General features: G+C 40.2%; 2 protein-coding genes across 2 annotated transcripts; one reads left to right on the top strand and one right to left on the bottom strand.

The window, feature by feature from the left end:
• Window positions 1–5,722: 5,722 nt before the first annotated feature.
• LOC129769267 (RNA-binding protein squid-like) lies at window positions 5,723–6,809 on the bottom strand. Its single transcript, XM_055771391.1, has one exon. It carries the CDS (start codon window positions 6,708–6,710, stop codon window positions 5,889–5,891), a length of 822 nt encoding a protein of 273 aa, XP_055627366.1. The 5' UTR covers window positions 6,711–6,809; the 3' UTR covers window positions 5,723–5,888.
• Window positions 6,810–7,151: 342 nt separating this feature from the next.
• On the top strand, window positions 7,152–8,351 carry LOC129770950 (RNA-binding protein squid-like). Its single transcript, XM_055774162.1, has one exon. It carries the CDS (start codon window positions 7,211–7,213, stop codon window positions 8,225–8,227), a length of 1,017 nt encoding a protein of 338 aa, XP_055630137.1. The 5' UTR covers window positions 7,152–7,210; the 3' UTR covers window positions 8,228–8,351.
• The last annotated feature ends 14,140 nt before the right edge of the window (window positions 8,352–22,491 follow it).

Below are 22,491 nucleotides of genomic sequence, written 5' to 3' on the forward strand. Positions count from 1 at the left end.
TTCATCTTTTTATTGATTTCCACATAAGCTGTCGAAGATGTTTATCGGCACTAATCCTCACTGTAAAGCACTTGGTGTTTGTGACGGGAATATTTGGGACATGAGCACATCTACCAGTGCGTTTTGCCGAAACAAAAATGAATACTAAATTCATGGTATAGGTTCGTCATGTAAAGAATCGTACAGTCAATCGCAAAATTTAGTGTACATATGCTACTTGACGATACTTTCCATTATTTGGTACAAAATATTTTTACTACATTTATTATTTTGATGTTTATTATTTACTCACCTATTTAACATTTAACTCGCGCAATAAAATTCCTCGAAAAATGTTTTAGCTAATTATTTAACCCTAAAAGACGAAAAAATCTCAATTTGACGCATTGCCAATTAGCGTACTTTTATCGTCAATGTATAATAGCAATACAAAATTACTGCTTGGGCAGTGTTGGTTTTTGTTTTTATTGATGTTTTCATCAGAATGACAAGTAAGAGGAAAGGAATAGATATTGTTACACGTACAATGATAACAAGTATGAGTTGCCGAAGAAAAACACTACGGGAAATAGCAGCTGCTCTCGGAAGAACCAGTAAACTGTTGTAAACAGTATGAATCGGAGAGTAGCATATAGGAACGATCTAAGAGGTCATGTTGCCTGTAAAAAGTCTTTCATCTCAAAGGTGATTAAGGTTAAATTCAGCATTTGGTTCCCACAGTAAAACACGACCGCGCAGTGGTCCCTGAAAAAATTTAGGCGGCCAAAACCCAAAAAAATGAAGGCATCAAGGATCACGTGTTTCACCCTATTCCGCGCTCGTATCATTGCTCTGGCAACGCGATAAGGTACCAGTTTCGGATGCTCGCCGGTGCCACTATTTCGCGAGTGTTTTTCTAACATGTGTTTTGGTGAAGTTTTTAAACGATTTTTTTTGGCTCATTATGTTTCTTGAAGCATTTTTAACGGAGAATTTGAATGTGTTGTCAGTCTAAAAATTCGGTTGATTGTAGTATGTGTTAACTCCACACAAAGTAAGTACTATTTTGGAAGTTTAATTTTGCTTCGGATGGACTTATAAAACTTGCCCCGCATTTCCCCGCAAAACTTTTTTTTAGTGTTCCTCAAAGTGTCTTTTATCACTCAGCACTTGAGTTTTTCATCCGAAATCCCCCCTTTTAGATTTTTCTCAATATTAACCCGAAATCAGCCATTCCATGCCAAACCGTTCTCAGATTTTCGTGAAAAGTGGCAGTTTTGTTCTTCTTTAATTTTTTCATAGGGTGACCATTTCCATTTTTGGGTTCTCCGAAAAATCAACTTTTTCCTCTTTTTTCCATAAAAGACCTTTTTCAATACCGATTTGGATGATGGACATATCCAATTAAAGCCAATCACCTGGTCTTTTCTCAAAAAATGCTACACATTCAGAAAATCGAGATTCGTTCTCGTTATTATTGATTGTATTCTTTTTTTATTGTTTCCATAGTCTCGGGACCAAGGGCGCTATATTTTTTCATATTTTTCTGAAAAGCTGAGGATTTTTCACATAACATATGTCGAAACCAGAGACGCGTTTTTTTCGTTTTGGAGTTATGATTTTTCAAGGTTAACCGATGGTTCGAAAAATCAATTTTTTCCTCTTTTTTTTTTGGTTTTTTGGTGAAACCGAGCTGAAAAATGAACTCTGCATATCCAAAAACATGCATTTTGATACCAAACACGGCAAAAACTGAAAAATTTGAACTTTACCCACCTGCCCCTCGCACCCCGCCCCCCTCTGCCACAAACCCTTTTAGTTTTTTTGGTGAAACAGAGTTGAAAAATGAACTCTGCGTATCCTAAAACATACATTTTGAGACCAAACACGATAAGAACTAAAAATTTTAAACTTTGCCCCATTGCCCCTCCCCTCCTTTTGGTTTTTTGGTGAAAACGAGTTGAAAAATGAACTCAGCGTATCCGAAAACCCCAGTCTACCAAAAGTTTGATTTTTAGCTAAAAAATCTGAGTTTTGGCCGCCTAAATTTTCTCAGGAACCACTGTGAGGCAGCAGTCAGCTAATGTATGGTACAATGGCGGCTTCTGGAACTGGAACAATGGAGTTTATAGATTCGGCGATGGACAAGAAGACATAATTGAACATCCTGAAACATAACACAACTGAAACATAAAGTCTTCCGTGCAGAATTTGCCCCCCTCGTGATTACTACTTTCAACAAGATAATGACCCGAAGCAAACTGATCTCATAGTGCGGGAGTGCCTGCTCTATAATGTCACAATCAACTCAAAACACCTCCGCAATCACCGGACTTGAAAACTATTGAGCATCTATGGTGGAAAATCAAGAACCGTCTGAAGAAAAAAAATCCAGGGAGCAAAGTGGAACTCAATACGGCGATTAAGGAGATCTGGGAGATCCGTCTACAGTGTTCTGAAATCTCGCCAAATTGATGCCACGGCGCAAGCATTGCTTGACGCCAAAGGGAGCCATACTGTACTCTCAATTTTTCCACGTCCACGACTTTTTGTTTGTTTCCAAAGGTGGAATGTGATAATTTTAACTATTTTCTTATCACTACATGATAGTAAAAAGGATAGATTATTCGATGAATATAAGTCGCTTTCAATTATTTACTGCATAACTCCGAAAAACTCAAAAATTACAAACCAGCACGGGGTGTACACTCAATTTCGCGATTGACTGCATAAAAGCGGATATTGTCAAAACAAAAATAAATGCTATTTTCGTGGCATACATTCGCCAGGCAAAGAATCGCTTACCTTCTGTGGGCACCCACACAACCAGAGTATGAGCAAACTGATTCATTAGGGGCAAACAGTACAGTACCGAAATTGTTTAGTTAATCGTCTGAACTCGAAACTGTATTTGACATACATTTTTGAGAGCTTTTAAATGGCCGTTACGCGATCAATAATAACGACAATATGTCATCACAATTTCCTTAAAAATAAATAGGCACATCATTACTGCAAAAATTATGCCATTATCTATGCCTACTTCATCAAAAAATCCTTACTTACTTAATCCTCAAAGCCTAAAAACCGTTTTTTCTCATAAATAAGTTTTTCAAATTGACGTGGTCGATAACTCGAAAAGTTTCTTATCAATCATGTTAAATTTTGTACAAATCTTTTCAATTTTTTCACTTTCACAAATTCTTCAAAACCTTTATTAAAATTATTTGTTCGAAGCAAACGGAATGGTAATTCAATTTCCAATTTGGTTGAAAATGAAGTCTTTTCAATTAAAATAACTCAACCCGTATATTTTTTTCATTTTTTTTTTGTAAAATAATACTTAATTTGATATTTAAAAATAGCAATTAACAATTAAGAAAGCGAAAATGGTAATGGATTCCCTGCTGGAATAATACACTTTAAAAAACAATGAATTAAAATTATACTTTTCCGTATCAAATATGTAATCATTGTAATGCAGTTACAAATTATACTCAATATTTGATTAAAGATTTTTGAACGAAAATTGTGTCTAATATTAATGTTAGTTTTGATGATGATGAGTTTTGATAGACGTCTTAGGATTTTTTATAAATTGATTAAGCAAGGGTCAGTAACAGTTCGACTGAAATGTTTTTAAGGTAACACAGTGAAACAATTTTTTTGCAAAGTTCGAATTTATTATTCAACATAAATGCCTTCGAGGCGATACAGCGATTATAGCGATCTTGCAACTTTATACAATTTTTATAGTACTCTTTCGCTTTTTCCTCAAAATAGGCCTCAGTTTCGGTAATCACTTCATCATCGATCTTAAATTTCTTGCCAGCGTGCATTCCGTTCAGGTCTGCGAACAGAAAATAGTCGCTGGGGGCCAGATCTGGAGAATACGGTGGATGCGGATGCAATTCGGAGCCCAATTCATGCAATTTTGCCATCGTTGTCATTGATTTATGATTTTTCCATTTTTTTCACAATAACAAAAGTTGCTTCATTCTCAATGCTGTAACTCACGAACCAATCGATCGATTGCTGTCAAATTTTGGCAAGTATCCATTGAAAGATGGTGCTTTGTGATAGTCAAGTAGATTTTTGCAAGAGGCGTCAACGTCAACCTTATGAACTTTTCAGCTGAACTGTTACTGCGTGTTCTAAGCAGAGCTGCAATTTGTCATTGTCACTGCATGTATTTGGGCTACTATGACGACCATTGCAACATTACCACCAAACGACGTGCAACAAAATATAAACCGACAAAACAAATTCCTCACTCTTCGATACTAAATAGTTTGTCAGAGTGTGTTGACGACCAATGCATGTTGCAAGTCAGTGCCATATGATCGTCAAGACGGGAAATACTATGCCATCTGATGTAATGGAAGTTTACACGTTTACCAGGGTACATTTGTTTACGTTGGGCTACCTGAATACCATTCTTACACGTTATCGCGTGTTCGACATAGTATTTACTTCAGTAAATACCGGCAACAACAACCGGAACGAAAATCGAACCTTTGCTCGATGAGAATAAAATACAGTCTCCGACAATCATCAATTCGATGCTGACAATTTTACCGCCTACTTGGTCGGTCAAAACGTATTGACGAAGCTCAGTAACAAGCAAATTGTTGCATCGTACTCCGTCAGTCACCATTTGACCAACATTTTTGTCAGTAGGATGCGACTAACGTGGCTCGTCAGTTGTCAGTGACATTGATGAAAAAATGCAGCTCTGGTTCTAAGTATTCAACAGTCCGCCGCCGCTCACGATTCGCAGACCCGGATGAAACTAACCATCTCCGGCCTCCTGTCATCGTTACCGGCTAGCTCTGTGTGCGCAGAAATTAGCGAACCCGCTTTCGATCTAATCATCGACTCGGAGACTGTATTCAGGACTGCCAGTTTATGGTCGAAAGCCAGGGCGAGCTCGGCCCGTTCTGCTGTAACACTTCAAGGTCATCATAGCAGAAAAATACCGTATCCATGAGATAAGGTATTCAGACGGCTCAAAATGACTATCACACGTTGGATTTGGGGTAAGCAACGGTAATGATAGGCTGAGTTCCAGTAAGAAACCTGCGGACATCTGGCAGATCTTCTCGCCCGAGGTGAAGGACATTTTCGAGACAACCACAATTCCGCCTTCCATGTCGTCGCTGATCGTCACCGATTCGGCGAGACCATTGATGTCATCCGTGTGGCCAAACATTCATGGCTAAGACCCGTTAATTGCTCGGTCTCGCACAGATTGAACAGAGGACTTTTCCATCTACTATGCTGCGTTTTTCGCGTAGTTAACATCGAAATCACCATTATTTCATATTACTTCACTTAGAACTGCATCTTTGTGAAGGTTGCGGATGATTTTTAGTTTAGGTGACGATTGCTTGACACAAAATCACCCAACCAAAAGTATTTAACGAACCCAATAGTAACAGTAATCCACGCATTCAAGTATAAGGAACGAATCGAGTTTTCTGTCACATAACGGAACTACAGAAAATCACACTACTACGAAATAATAACAATGATGCTGTTTTCAAAAAAGATGTATTCAAAAATATTGCAGTAACACATCAAGCTGTTTGAATGGAAGATATCATATATATTTTTATATATCAAATACCATTTTCAAGATTCCCACCGTTATTTGTTATCTGTTAGAAGGAAGCGATAAACAGTTAAAACATCGAACGATGGTTCATCCAACGACAGTTACGATATAATTAAAAAAAATATATGAGTTGCAATCTTGAAGTTTATTGATATCAGATGAAAGGTTTTTATAAATTTAAATACCACTACTTTTCTAGATCACTTTTATCCGGCACATTTATCACTAGAAAATAAATTATATCGGCATTTAATTACTAGAACACCTAACCCTAACACTAATCGTTGCAACTCTAATATGGCTGTTGCCTCGACTGGTTGAACCCTCCGCGGCCGCCGCGTTGTTTGCCACCTTGAAAGCCGCCACCGTTACCATTACGGAATCCATTTCCTTGGCCACCTCCACCTCCTTGCTGAAATCCTCTTTGACCACCGAAACCACCGGAACCGAAGTTATTTTGGCCAAAGCTCCTCTGTCCACCAAAGCCTCCATCTCGTTGATGCCCACCGAATCCACCGCCTCGTTGTCCACCAAAGCCACCACCTCGCTGTCCACCAAAGCCTCCTCCACCCTGGCCATTTTGGGGTTTTTGGTTTGCCTTCTTCACATCCACCTCATGTCCACAAATCGCTTGCTTCGACGATTTCAGAGCCTCCGTAGCGCCCTGCTCGGACTCGAAGGTAACGAAACAGAAGTTCTTGCGCTGATTCGTCTGCTTATCCATCGGCTTGTCAACCGCCGCAATCTTACCGAACTGGCTGAAGTGGGACTCGATGTCGTCATCGCTAATTTCCGGTACAAGCCCTCCGATGAAAATTTTCCCCTGCCGGGATTTGGCTTTATTGGCAGTAATCTCTGTACCGTTGATATTGTGAGGTCCATTGGCGACAACCTTGTCGATCGAATCGTCGCTTTGGAATACGATGAACGCGAAACCACGTGGTCGTCCAGTGGCGGGATCAGTCTTGACATCCACAGTTTCAATCTCTCCATACTGACCAAAGTGTCCCCGCAAGTCGTTCTCTGATATTCCGGCAACTATTCCTCCAACGAACAATTTTCTTCCGTCGTTCGCCTCGTGTCCGTTGCCACGCATCGAAAAATTATCGGCCATTTTTGATGAATAACGAAAACTGATTTGCTGAGTTGGACTTTGGCTGAAGCACCTCACAGTTTGGATCCAAGATCACTGATGGGGATAGAGATCTAGGACTCAATATTTATATGCATTTAAAGTTTGACTAGGCAAGGCAGGGTAGATATTGTTCTGAAAATTAATGAAGTTTATTCTACCCGCTCCATATCAACATTTCACAAACACATCTTCACCCAATTAAGATCTTTTCACTCTTGTAGGACAGAGTTACCTGTGGTTATTCTTCGCATCTACTGCTGGTAGTATCAAAATTCTTAATTGTACTACCTCCAGTGATACGTTGCTCCAACAGTAATGGAAAATATAAGCATCGGGTAGCCAGAAATTATCTCTGATCACATACCCTTGTTCCATACAAAAAGAGGAGCGATCCTACATCCATCAATAGTATCGACTCAAAGCTTTACAGTTAAAGTTCAAGTAGTTTAAATCTCAAGTTACCAATCAAACAACGTAAAATGGCTGATACCACACCACAAGTGAACGAAGCCCACCAGAACGGCGACAAAGCGCTAGAAACGGTTCAAAATAATGATCAGAACAGTGCAGAGCAAACGCAAGAAGCTGTTCAACAGACCACCGAACAGAACGGCACAGAGCAATCGGCGGAAAACCAAGAGGACACCAAACAATCAGAGGAAGCTGTTACCAACGGAAACTCGAAGCGTGCAACGCTTGATAACCACGACCGAAAACTTTTCGTTGGCGGCATCAGTCCGGAAACGACTGAGAAGGAGCTGAAGGAACATTTCGTTCAATATGGTGAAATTGAGGACATAAGTCTGCGGACCGATCGCAACACCGGCCGGTCACGTGGTTTCGCTTTCATTGTGTTCAAGGAAGCCGATTATTTGGATGCAGTCATTGCCGCTGGCGATCATATAATCAAAGGCAAAAAAATAGATGCCAAAAAAGCCAAGGCCCGTCAGGGAAAGATCTTCGTCGGCGGACTAAGTCCGGAGATCAGCGATGAAACCATTAAAACTTTCTTCGGACAGTTTGGTACTATTGCTGGCATTGAGGTGCCTTTCGATAAGCAGAAGAACCAGCGCAAAAACTTCTGCTTCATTACGTTCGACGCGGAATCGGAAGCGGCCGAAGCTCTAAAGGTACCCAAGCAAACCATCGCTGGGAAGGAAGTGGATGTGAAGAAAGCGACGCAGAAACCCAACGATATGCAGACTGGTGGACGGGGTGGCTTACGTGGTAAGCCACAGCGTGGTGGTCGTGGAGGATACAGTTACGGACAAAGGGATTTCGGACAATTCGGATATGGTGGTTTTGGTGCGGGAGGCTTCGACCAAGGTGGTTATGGACAGGGAGGTTTTGGTTATAACGATTTCGGTTATGGTGGATTTGGTCAAACTCAAGGATTTGGATATGGATACTCGAGCTTCTCGAATGGTGGATTCCAGGGTAAACAACGAGGCGGACGTGGAGGCCAACGCCAATCGAACAGACAAACCCCGTACTAAGTTTAATGGCTATTCAACATCTAGTTGGTCTAAAGAAAAGGAACACGCATTTGAATCTTGATGAACACATTTGGCTTTTTTAGTAATTTATTTGTTGGAAAATTGAATAAAAATAAAAATTGATCGATAAAGAGAATAATTTTGTCTTTTTTATGCTAACCAAACTTTGATAAAAATGATTGATGATACAAAACAGTTCACAAACGAGACAGCATATTTCAAAGCGCTTTCATGATAAGTTCAGTCCATAGACTAATACTAATACTTCGCATTCATATCATGTGCTGCTATTTTGAAGGTTTGGGAAGTGTATCGTCACTTTAGCAGGATTTCCAAGCGTAATCCGCACAGCCTTAGGCAAGATCTTCTATGTTCCGATCGATATTCCCGACCAAAAACATTGGACACAATGTTGAATATCGTACCCACCCTGATGTATTTCGCATAGAAGGATGAACCATCATGCCCGGATAACCTGACTATGAATTTGTTGTTCATATGCTCACCAACAGCGCTTCCACATGACCAATATCAAGCAAGTTCACACCTCACAAGCAAGCGAACTTACGTCTAACGACCCTCAGTTCAGCACTCTATCAAATCTTTGTTCCATCACATATTCCAGCCATGCACCCTGCGGTGCCTGAGAGTGGACCTGCGCTACTATTGTTTATGTCCCATGATGCGGGACGGAGTGTCACATAGCTCACCACACAAGCGGAAGGAGTGCGACGATGGGCTCGAACTGAATATATCACAGGTTCACGTAAGGCTAACAACTCTCTTCACACATCTCACATGAAGATGTAAAGTGTGACATCATCATCACTTTAAAATACATCTAACACGGAGGATATAACCCATAGATGCAGCAGACACAGTCAGTACCTCTTACACGAATGGTATGGCCTCTATAAGGCTTTTAAATCTTCTAGAATGAAAATTAGAACATTGAGCTGGATACGTGCCATCACCCACTGCACAAATTACTGGTCATCCTCATTGGCTACTATTTTCAGTATCTTGCCATTGAAGTAGCAATTTTAACCAGTTTCCACTCTTCTTCCGTTTAACTTTGATGATAACCCAATTGCTTTCAATTGGGTGTAATTTCGGGTAGTTTGGACCGTTCATTTCCTTCTGCATGCCGTCAACTTCGCTATCACGATACCACTGTTGCGCATTGTTACTGTTGTGGGAACTAGCCGAACCCGGCCAAAACCTAGTTGGACCTAATTAACGGCAAAATTCTTAAGGCATTCGTTGATGTAAAGATGTTGATGAAAATCTGAGTCTACCGATCACATCTACAGATTCTCTTCCAACAACTGACTGGAAATCTTCTTACATGTTTCCTGTCCACAAGAAGGGAAGCAAAACGGATGTCAGATGCTACCGTGGAATCACCTCTCTTTGTACATGTTCAAAATTGCTGGAGATCATTGTTTCCAACTTTATGTTTAACAGAATAAAAGGACACATTTCTACAAACCAGCATGGTTTCTATCCCGGAAGGAGTATAACCACAAATGTTACTGAGTTTACCTCGATCTGTCTCAGAAATATTGGTCAGCGCAAACAAGTGGACACAATCTACACCGACTTGAAAGCAGCTTTTGATCGGGTTGACCACTCAATTCTTCTACGTAAACTGCGTAAAATGGGCTCGTCTGAAGAATTTGTTCAATGACTGTAGTCGTATCTCTGTAATAGAGCTCTTGTGGTCAAGGTTGGATCATCAACCTCAGATTGGTTATGTAATCTCTCAGGAGTGCCTCAGGGAAGCAATCTTGGTCCTCTGCTATTCTCGCTCTACATGATTGACGCAACTTTACTTTTGGAGAACGGGTGCTATCTGATATACGCTGACGACACAAAAATTTTGCTTGGTTTTATTGGAAAGGTAACGAAAGAGTACAAAGATCCCTACACACTGAAATCGCTGTATGTCAGTCTTTTTATATATATATATATATATATATATATATATATATACCTGTATTATAGTGACTTTCAACACTTTTAACACTTTTGGCTGGTTCGTCACTTTTTACTTCCAATTTTTTAAGAATGTTGGGAGTGAGAATTGAACTCGTGATCTTCAGCGTGAGAGGTATGGATGTTACCACTACGCCAGATCGGCTCCATGTCAGTCTGGTTCGTCCCATTCTTGAGACGGGTTCGATCATCTGGGATCCGTTTCACAGTACCGTAACCGATCGCATAGAGGCCATTCAGCGTAAATTTGTGAGATTTGCGCTTCGCAACTTGCCGTGGAACGATTCGGTCAATCTGCCGCCCTACCAGGACAGATGCCAGTTCTAGGACTGGAAACATTAGAACAAAGGAGGAAGAATGCGGAAGCTGTTTTTGCCGCTAAGCTGCTGAACGCCGAACTCGACGCTCCTAACCTCCTGGCACTAGTGGACATAAACGTTCCTGGCTACACACTTAGGACCTTCGTATTCTTTCGCCTGCCACGATGGAGACAGGACTACAGTGGTAATCAGTCATCTATGTTTCACAAAAAACACTGCGTCCGGAATAAACATGTCCACGCTGCTGTTCATAGTTTTGTGTTTGAGTACAAACATGATTTTTTCGTACCTATGTTAGAAAATGTGACATGTTTGTATTCGTGGTATGTTTGGACATACGATGTTTAATCCCAATGTTTCACATGATGTTCGAACATGTTGTACAGTTTCTCTTGCATTTTCACCTCAAGCACCGGCAGTGCGTAGAGTAGAAGAAGCGAATCGGACACCACACCACCACCACTCAACGCGTGGTATGTTGGTATGTTGACATGGAAAAAATGCCTTCCTTTCATGACAATGGATGCTTCGTCTAAAATATTGGGCAAATAAAATAAACCTCTTTTTCTGTTCTGAACAAAATAAACATCGATTTATATGAGAGTTTTTCACATTTGATATCATTATTTAGTGCACGCATCAATTTATATATTGAATTCATGTAACATTCGCTATTATTAGCTATTTGAACAAGTACTAAAATTGAATTATTCAGCAGTGACATGTTAGGCGTGACGCTAACCACTCGACCACGGGAGCAACAATTTTGGCTGGATCTTTGAATACAAATGGCCAATACTGCTTGTTCGCGACGATCGCGACCCGAGCTATAAAACGAGCGGAGAAGAGGAGAAGAAAAGATGATACAATCGCATGCACACATAGCATATGTAGTGCAGTGTAAGTGTAGCTTTTAGTTTTTTCCTTCATTCAGTTTGTGATAACATCGAGAAATTAATGGTGTGTTTTAGCCGCTGAAATTTCTCTGCTGGTTCTGCTGTGTGCCGCTGAAGGTTGCATCTAAAACTAATTTTTGGGTATTTATTTTTTTGGTCAGCATTTGTACGACGTCGCCCGCTATGCAGTCGGCTCCACAGACTTTAATTGCCAACATGCACGCAAAAAAATAGAAAGCTTCTTTCTATTCAGAGAGTGTTTTCTTTGAACGAAACCAAGGATTATTTAATCAGACTTGAAAAATGTGCATGAACGATCTATAAACTTTTACTTAGTCGCGGCAATACATAAACACACTCTTTACAGATACACGGGCCGAAGGTTGTGCAGTCCACTGATGATTCAACAAGAGCCAAAGGTTGTACCGCTCATGACAACTCTACACGAGCTGATGATTGCGCCGGCTAGTGACCATTCTATCCTGGATTCCTCGAGTCGAGAAGACGCACCACGCTAGATATGGGGTGCAGACTAGGAGGGCGTTGCTGATTAACGGTCAGCTGCATCCCAATAGGAAGTATCCCATGTCGGGCACACGTACAGAGCACTGAAGACTGCAACATCCCAATTATGAGAACACTTCTAATACTAACCTCGAGCCAACCGCGAGTAAAGGGTGTGTCACATCAAATTGCATCACGGAAAAAACGCTGTAGAAATTCGCCCAGTAGACCGATCCTTTTGAAAATTTTAGACAGTAAAATAAAAACTATTAAACAACTTTTGGCATTTTCTTTTTATTCATACTTCGAGCCCAAGCCCGCATGCTCGCACCTTCCTCTTTACCCCGTCCATAAGGCTCTGTACAACGTCAGGTTGTAGTTTTTTTTTGAACAGAAATCCATTTTCTCTTGAAGTCCGCCTCCGATTTGACAACTTTTGGGTTCTTCCGGAGGGCCTGCTTCATAATCGCCCAATTTTTCTCTATTGGGCGAAGCTCCGGCGCGTTGGGCGGGTTCTTTTCCTTTGACACGAAGGTGACCCCGTTGGCTTCGTACCACTCCAACACGTCCTTTGAATAGTGGCACGAAGCGAGATCCGGCCAGAAGATGGTCGGGCCCTCGTGCTGCTTCAATAGTGGTAGTAAGCGCTTCTGTAGACACTCCTTAAGGTAAAACTGCCCGTTTACCGTGCCGGTCATCACGAAGGGGGCGCTCCGCTTTCCGCAAGAGCAGATCGCTTGCCACACCATGTACTTTTTGACAAACTTGGATAGTTTCTGCTTGCGAATCTCCTCCGGAACGCTGAATTTGTCCTCTGCGGAGAAGAACAACAGGCCCGACAGCTGACGAAAGTCCGCTTTGACGTAGGTTTCGCCGTCCATTACCAGGCAATTCGGCTTCGTCAGCATTTCGGTGTACAGCTTCCGGGCTCGCGTCTTCCCCACCATGTTTTGCCTTTCGTCGCGGTTAGGAGCCTTCTGAACCTTGTATGTACGCAGGCCCTCCCGCTGCTTAGTCCGCTGGACGAATGAACTTGACAAATTCAGCTTATTGGCGACATCCCGGACCGAACTTCTCGGATCACGTCTAAACTGCTTAACTACGCGCTTGTGATCTTTTTCACTGACGGAGCATCCATTTTTGCCGTTCTTCACCTTCCGGTCGATGGTTAGGTTCTCGAAGTATCGTTTTAGTACTCTGCTGACCGTGGATTGGACGATTCCCAGCATCTTACCGATGTCCCGATGTGGCAACTCCGGATTCTCGAAATGAGTGCGCAGGATTAATTCACGACGCTCTTTTTCGTTCGACGACATTTTTCCAAATTTACGGAAAATTGACAGTGAAGCATGGCCAACGTGATCTATACACTCTTATCTGATTATAAGCGAAAGCTAAAGATATAATTCCTAAAAATTAAATTTCTACAGCGTTTTTTCCATGATGCAATTTGATGTGACACACCCTTTAATCGGTTACATATTACTAACATAGTTGTAAGCAAACATTGTCAAAATATTAAACTCCCGGCCCCGTTAGGCTGACGCCATTTGAGCCTTAATAAAAATATATATTTTGGTGCATGAACTCATAGCCTCTAAGTTCATGCAATTTTTGAAATGCGAACTAAATTTCAAGTTCGTTTCTGTGAAAAAGTATTCTACGAAGAAATGTTTTGGGATGAATAATTTCTTTCCGTGTATGAAAAGAAACGAAACGAAAACAATGAATACTGCGACATCGGGTGATATGTTGGTACATGATGTTCTTGAATTATAAACATCGTGTTTGTTTTCAAATGTTTATGTTTGCGTATCATTGTTCGTGTTTGGGATAGACATTCAACACTAGCGAAAATCATGTTCGAATTCAAACAAGAACATGGAATTTTCACATCGCGTGGACATGTGTAAGTGTTTTTCGGAAGACTGGTGGTAATGAACCAATACGAGCAATCATGCGTCATTTGAATGACGTATTTTATCTATTTGATTTTAACGAGAACTCAGCTCAGTTTCGCACAAGGCTACGAAGAAATTAGAATTAAGTACTCTTCATTTAGACTATATAACGTTGGATGAAATAAGACAAATAATAATAATAATAATCAGTCTGATCTTAATAATCCCTCTGATATTAATGAAAACCGCATCATTGAGATCCTCGACACCCATGTACAACGGTTGAGTGCTCTATCAAAAAGGTTAAGACGTTATACGGAATGTACGAAAAGGCATGCGGATAATCGTATGTTCAGTATGAACGAAAGGGAGTTCTACAGCCGCATCAAAAAGAAATGCAATAATTACGATGGGGGCCTGAGATTGACGAAGTTACCCAGTTTTGGTCAGGCTTATGGGAGAACCCTATTCAACACCGAAGTAACAGGATGTGGCTGGCAGAAGAAGAGGAATATGGAAACGGACTTGAAGCAATGCCTGCCGTTATGGTAACCGCCCATGGTATCAACGAAGCCATTCGATATTCCAGGAATTGGGCTGAGCCAGGACCAGATTTCGTGCACAATTTCTGGAACAAAAAGTTTTCTTCAACTCATGGGCGAATGGCAGAGTGCTTCAATAAGGTATTAGAAAATCCCCAAACAACACCGGAGTTCGTGACCAGGGGAATTACTCATCTGATGCCAAAGGATCAAGACACAGCGAATGCGGCGAAGAACAGGCCAATGACATGTCTAACGAGCATGTACAAGCTACTTACGTCGGTGATAAATAAAAAGATACAAAACCATTGCGATGTTAACGAAATATCAACAGAAGAACAGAAAGACTGTAAACAGAACACGCGGGGCTGCAAAGATCAAGTCGTTATCGATGCAGTCATCGTCGGACAAGCAAGCAGAAACAGACCAGGTTTTGAAAACAAACCTCTACGGCGGCAAAAAAATCATAGCCGTCAATACGTTTGCCGTTCCTTTACTCACGTACAGTTTCGGGGTGCTGAAGTGGACGAAACCCGATTTAGAAACAATAGAAAGAGCAATGAGAGTGACGTTCACAAAGCACCGTATGCACCATCCAAAGTCGTCCACAGAAAGATTCACCTTGTCACGTGTTGAAGGATGAAGAGGTGTCACTGACATTAGAGCGCTTTGCAGTTCCCAGATCCAGCAGTTGCAGTCAGACCCGTCACGATATCTATCGCGCTGTCTGTGAAGCGGACCGTGGATTCAGTGCCCTGCATCTGACGCAGGAGCAGCACGAACTTAGCTGCAATTTGCGGACCATAGAAGAAAAAATAACATCATGGAAGCAAAATGAACTTCATGGGACGCACCCCCATCGTTTAGAGCAAGCGCATATCGACAAAGTATTATCGAACACGTGGCTGGTGCGAGGTGAACTCTTTTCTGAAACAGAAGGGTTTATGGTAGCCATCCAGGACCGGATAATAGCGACTAAAAACTACCGGAAGTACATCTTGCACGAAAACGTTGTTGACTGTTGCAGAAAGTGCAATAAAGTAGGAGAGACGATTGAACACGTCATAGCCGGCTGTGGAGCGCTAGCCGAATCAGCTTATCTCAATCGTCACAACTCGGTTGCCAAGATTGTTCATCAACATCTAGCATCAAAACGCAACTTGGTAAATCAGTTGGTACCCTACTACAAGTATAATCCGGATCCGGTTTTGGAAAATAGCTGCTACAAGTTGTACTGGGATCGCGAGATTATTACGGATGTCCGAATACCAGCTAATCGCCCTGATATTGTGGTCTACAATAAAAATAAGAAAGAAGTGCTGATAATAGACATTGCAATACCGTTAGACCACAATCTACAATCTACGTTTGCTGCCAAGATAACCAAGTATCACGACTTAGCAGAAGAACTAAAACAGATGTGGCATTTGAAAGGCATCCGTATTATACCAGTAGTGATCTCTGCTACTGGTTTAGTTCCACACTCTCTCACGCAGTCATTGGAGGAGCTGCAAGTAACAGAGCAGCTTGCGGTTATGCAGAAAGCGGTGATTCTTGGAACGTGTAACATAGTGCGACGGTTCCTGAATCACCATAATTAGAACACGATGATTGTGCAAACACTATTATAAAGAGAAAAAAAGAAAAAAAAGATACCACAGAGCCTAATCCCCCTTTGGCATTCAAGAAGCCCGGGGGTAGGTGAATATTCCAGCTCAATGCTGAGAAGTGCCATAACTCTATATAATAATAATCATAATCATAAAACTCCTGTCCCGGAAATTGATTGAAGTCTGTTGGGCCCGCGTTTTTGCCATAATGTGTTGCTCTATGGATCTGTTTGGTTTCGTAATAGCCCGATACTAGAAGAAACCTTCTCGAATGTGTATATTCCGAACTGTACTGCGAACTAGGTTTTTCGGCTACATTCACGTCCGAGGGTCTTGGATTCGCTTTGAAAGCGTTCATGACGTTCTAACGTAGTTTCCGATCCAGTGTATTTGCAACACTCCGAGAAACAGACAAACGTTTCTCGAAACATTTTGGCACTGCACAGATGGTGGTTTTGGCCATTTTCAATTCCGTCCATGTCGGATTTTCATAACATTTGTGTAGTTTTCTCTTCCATCGTGGGGAAATTTAAGAGAACACAAACTTCTTCCTTAAATTTTGTGCGTGGCGCTTGGAGCGCAAGGGTTTGAACGTTAGTACATATCTTCCGACTAAACGGAGTTGATTATCACTTCATTCGAGCGACAAATTGTCCAAGAGTTATATGATTGTTAATTATTGACCCGAAAACTTGTTTCAATAGCTTAAAAGTTGCTTTGAAAACAGGCTATTTAAATCACACAAATCTGTATATAAGCGAATGCCCGCTCGGAAATCCACTCAGTTATGATTGCGCAGCGGTTGGTGTACGATCGCTGGGATCTGTGCGTTTCCCTAACACAGATTGGAAAACCAATGAACCTGGGAAAAGCTGACCCTAAAATTTCATAAAGCTACCTCATACAAAATGTTTACCACCTCGGAAAAACACCCTATGCAAACTATCAGCTCAATCAGACCCAAGGGAGAGTGGCGCAAAGTGGTCAAAGTTTGTGGTTTTTGAAAATCGAAAAATCACCCAAGGGGGGGGGGGTGTGAAACGGGTTTATGCCAAATGTATTAAAACTGCACGTCGAGATCTACAATTTTATACTCAATGCAAAATATTAACTCAATCGGATTTCATTTACTAGTGTCGCAGACGTTAAAATTTGAGTTTCCTGAAAAACTAAAAAATCACAGGAAATCGGGGTTTTCAAAAATATTTTTTTGGTGCTAAATGTCTTAAAGTTGCATAACACGTCGAGATTTGAAGTTATCTGAAAAAACAATTGTTGTCAAAATTGACTTCTCAGATGGAATTGGCGAGTGCCAAAAAAAAGTTTCAAAAACCCCGATTTCTTTCCCCCTTGGATGATTTTTTGATTTTCAAAAAACTCAAACTCTGAACGCTTTGCGCCACTCTCCTATAGGTCCGATTGAGTTGATATTTTGCATAGGGTTTTTTTTCGAGATGGTGAAAAATTTTTATGGGGTAACTTTTTGAAATTCCAAATGACCACTTTCATTGGCACCCTAATGAGCACCCTTAGGTTGCAATTGAACAAAAACGAATTTGCTATTCGTAAACAAACGACTGCCAAAGAAAGAGAACAAAAACAGGAAGTGGGTTATATATATGGTATAACCGCAATGGTGACGTAGGACTATCGTTGATTTAGTGATCATTTGTTTGAGGTTGAATCTGAATTCATTCTGAATAAATGAATAATTGAATATTTAGAGGACTTCGAAGCGAGAACGTTACGTTGGAGGCACAAGGTTTTATGCATCCAATATTGGATACGAAAATATCCTATTGATAGGGAATAATCTTCAGAAGCCTTCCTGCCAATTGCACTTAATTGAAAAATCACAGAACTAAATGTATTTGGTCGCAGTATCATATGGATAAAAACATTAAAATAAACTCTTTCGCTTGCATGTAACTTTTAATTCCAAGGGGAACTGGCTGATTATATGATATTGGAAAATTTTTACTCTATTATCCTCAAAGTTCAATCAATTCGGGCACAATTCACATCTTTATCGTGTAGGTCTTGCTACTAACAATTTATGTAATTGACTTCCAGCATGTTGTTTGGTTATGTGAAAAATGCAATCAATGAATTTAACTGACTGCTGATCTAGAAGTTCGAAAAGAAGCTTGAGTAGTCGCGATCTCAATATTATGTTCTCCATATATGTCTTCCTTCGAACTCCACTTCACTTCCTCGAATCCACTTGCCCATTCTCCTTTCCCTTTCCTATACAAAATCGGAACTTAGCACCCAATGAAATCAATTCACTACAGCAGCTACACGAACTTCCCAAGAGATCACTCATGGCCATAGGATACTCAATATACAACACCTGACTATAAAGTTATTACAACCCTCTTCAAACAATGTTCCGGACAACGTGGCAACGAAGGAGAAAATGCTATTTTCATCTATAACATATTTCTGTAGTCATAGATTTATTTGACGTAGGCTTATATTTATGTAGATCTTAACTGTTTGGACTTGTTTTTAAAAATGGTAAATGATGACTCCTTGTCTTCTTCCGTATAATTGAATAAACAGAAGAAATGGGTAGTAATGGCTCTAACTGTTTTTTTTGTGTAAATTTTTGAACAAAATGTGGTTCCGAGTTCTTCCACGTTATCTCATCTGATCCGTGTAAAGGTATGATAAACACTTCATTCGAAAGCTAAAATGTCTACGCGTTATATACATGTTACTTTTTGATACAAAAACTTGCTTCAATAGCCTTAAAATTAAAGTGTGCAATATTATTGGGTTGGGAAAAAAGAAATGTCGTATTTCTGATCGAAATTTGACGCTTTATTTAACATACTTAAAATTATCCAATTTAAGTCAAATATGCGCCGTTTTGTTCGCAAATTTGTTGCCGAAGAGGCGAATGAACTGAAAAGTTTAAACCCTCTTGAAGCCAAAAAGAAGAAGAAGAAACTTGTTGCCATTTAGAAGGCAACTTCATTTACCCAAATAACGGTGGTAAATAACGGGTATTTCAATAGGGACGCTACAAAAGCAGACCGATAGAGACAGCAAACGACGTCATATCACACGTCGATCTCGAACGTTGGGCATCTCTGTGACGTCGTTGTGGCGAATTTTGCGAAAAGATCTTGGCCTACATCACTACAATATCAATTTGATGCAAGAACTGAAGCGTCGTATGTTCGTGAATTAGGCTGATGATCCAGATTTTCATCGAAAAATCATCTTCAGCGATGAGGCTCATCTCTGACTGAATGGTTTCGTTTTTGCGCTTCGCTCTTAGGCTACTTCCTTGGAACGATGCAACCAACCTTCCTCCGTACCCGGACAGATGTCAGCTCATAGGCCTAGAAACACTATCAGCTAGACGAGTCACGATTCAGCGATTATTTATATTCGATATTCTCAGAGGATCTATGGACTGTGCTGAATTGTTCGCACAGATCCCGTTCTACATTCCTCCTAGACGACTTCGGAACTCCCCACTATTAGCAGTATGATATATGATATGATATGATGATGGTCCCGCCTCCTTCCCCTACAGAGTTTTGAGCAAGACGAGTTATTCAAAAGATTATTTATTTATTTCTCTCAACATTGAAATCAGTTTAGCAAACATGAAAAACGAACTGATTTTATTTACAGATATAAGTTCAAAAAATTGCAATGTCCAAAAAAGGCAATACTCAGTCATGCCCGCCACAGAGCCGATACGGTCCCGACGAGGCCCTTCCAGCCAAGTGGTCCACCAGAGCACAAGTTCAACCGCCAGCCTTGTTTTGGATTGACTAAGAATACCCTCATTCAGAGAAATCGAGAAAATTTCCTTTAGGAAAAATTCCTAGACCGGCACTTAAAAAAACTTTCAATTTAATATCCTTTATATCTGTGTCTCGCGCGCGACGCTCAAACTTTTGTAGACTACTTTTATTTTTTTTTAAACTAATACAACTATAAGAACGACAAAATAAAACCATAGTGCCATACCATAGAACGAACTATGGCTATAACAACCCGTTCGATTCCTGCTTTCGCCAGTTCAATTTTATGTGCCACGAGTACGATTTTAATCTGACGAAAAACGCATTTAAAAATAGAATAAGAAGTTTACCATAGTTATAATAAAATTACAGTCTGTGCGACTTGTCGAAGACGGTGTGAATAAAATAAAATAAAAATAAAATAAGCAAAATATGCATTATTGGTCAGGTAGCAATCCACACTCACTCCATGAGTCACCATTGTATCCCGAAAAAATAACGGTTTGGCGCGGTTTATGGTCCAGTACTTCATCCGTGATGATCAAGACCGGCACGTTACTGTGAATGGGAATCGCTACCGCTCAATGATAACCGAATGTTTTTGACCCGAATTGGATGATAAGGACTTGGACAATATGTGGTTTCTACAGGACGGCGCCACAAACCACACAGCGAATTTAACAATCGATTTATTGAAAACCAAATTTGGTGAGCGTATTATCTCACGAAATAATGGGTCCAATCGCAAGACTGTTCATTGATTGATCTTCTAACCAACCCTTTGAAATTACCTTTTACTATAAAACTCCTAGTACTTCTACCATAACTCGTCATAATAATATCAGATTATTTTCAAACACAATCCTCGTTCATGATGTTTTAAGCCACTTGCAAATAACATGTTTCTCCGTTACATGGAATAAATGTTTGATACAGAAAATATGATACAATAATAACAGCTCTAAATCGGACAATTCCTTTCTCAAGTTTTGCTCTTACATTCGGCGATCTAATTTTATTTATATAGATAGAAGAAGATATAGAAGTGCGTTTTATCACATTGAAATCAATTTTCACTTTCAAACAAAGATCAATTTTGTTAACGCAAACATCAAATGGACTAACAACGCTTGTCACTATGTAATTGTAGAAATTGGTGTTTCATTTGTATGGCAGACCTAACCTTAGAGAGAGAGGAGGGGTCTCAGATCATCATAAGAACCTTCCCCGGCCCCAAAAACCCCTCCATTCAAATTTCAGGCCGATTGGTTCAGTAATTTCCAAGTCTATAAGAATCAGGAAGACAGACAGAAATCCATTTTTATATATTGTTTGATATCTAGTTAGAAAAGAAATTAGAATAGAAAAATATACTATACGAAGTAGGTGTATCAAACCAAACAAACAACTCGTTGCCATGACCGTCGTTCTTGGCGACTATTGCCATGGAGGTATTAATTTGTTGATTTTACAAAACAATATAGTTGAAAAAGAACATTCAGAGTGACCACACGCCGGATATCCGGCAATCTGTCATCGAAGCTGGCCGAATATCCGGTGTTCGGTATCCGGTCAAACCACTATCCGTTTCATCACTATTAATTTTCATTCAAAATTTAGTTTTAAAAACGTGTTCATTCCGCCTGAAAATCAATTATTCTTCGACGCTCCCCTAAACTAGTAAACGAAGCCCAATGCCGTCAACGCGAATTAAGTGCGCTACATATACAATGTCGAATATTCTTCCATGGAAATCGCATGGTAGCATTCACATATGAGGAGATTAGAGTGAAAGGGGTGTAAGTGATTTGATCGTTTTCTCTACATCGACTATCTCTTTTAGTTATAACTTAGTTACAAATACATTCCCAGCTGTATTTGAAAATGTGGAAGATTGGTCAGAACCTCATCTATCGGATTCTATAGCAAACTCAAATTGGAACGTTTTTGCAGATAAGTTATTAACGAAAGAAAAAGTAGATGATGAGAAATCGATCAAGTCACTTACACCCCTTGCATTCTGAGCCCCTCATATACAATCACCGGCAACTTTGACGTCGGCAAAATAAGTCCAAGAAAATAGTTGACGGGACGATGACGATGACGCCGTATGTGTAGCGCACTTTAGAGATAAAAATGTCCAATTAAATGTGTCGCATTACAGTTCTAAGCAATTAGCTAAATGTCGAATTAATTGTTACTTACTGTACATGAAAACGAGAAAAAAACTGTTTTAATGAGTCAAAACGTTGTCACGTCACGCTGGAATGGGCCATATTTTGATTGAGTCTGAATCTCGAACGGAACGTACTACAGAATATTCGAATATCTACACTCATTGGCACCACTCATTGTCACATTAGAGGTGATTGTGCCCTGTAATTGGACATATAACGCAACACAATGTGAAAAACAAGTTAAAAAAGAAAAATTATTAAAAATCTAACAAATAACCATTAGAAAAATGTGCAAAGTACATAATCTAGGTTGAAAACACTCCTAAAAATTTTCGTGTTGCAGAAACATGCACAAAGAATGTTTACAAAAATGCCCAATTATAGGCGAAAATATCCAATTATTCGTATCGCATTACAGGTTTGTCTAATTAGCTATATGTCGAATTAGAGGGGAATGCCTGTATTCATTTTCATTGTCGCTCACATGTGGCATCATCCATGATGAAGACATTTTTTCGTGCTACTCGGAGATGTTTGGAAAAATCCTGA

Source organism: Toxorhynchites rutilus, chromosome 2, assembly GCF_029784135.1.
Source record: "Toxorhynchites rutilus septentrionalis strain SRP chromosome 2, ASM2978413v1, whole genome shotgun sequence".
NCBI classification, from domain to species: Eukaryota; Metazoa; Arthropoda; class Insecta; order Diptera; family Culicidae; genus Toxorhynchites; species Toxorhynchites rutilus.

Excerpts from the sequence above, each read along its gene's own strand:
- LOC129769267 (XM_055771391.1), bottom strand. The coding sequence starts at position 6,710 with ATGGCCGATAATTTTTCGATGCGTGGCAACGGACACGAGGCGAACGAC.
- LOC129770950 (XM_055774162.1), top strand. The coding sequence starts at position 7,211 with ATGGCTGATACCACACCACAAGTGAACGAAGCCCACCAGAACGGCGAC.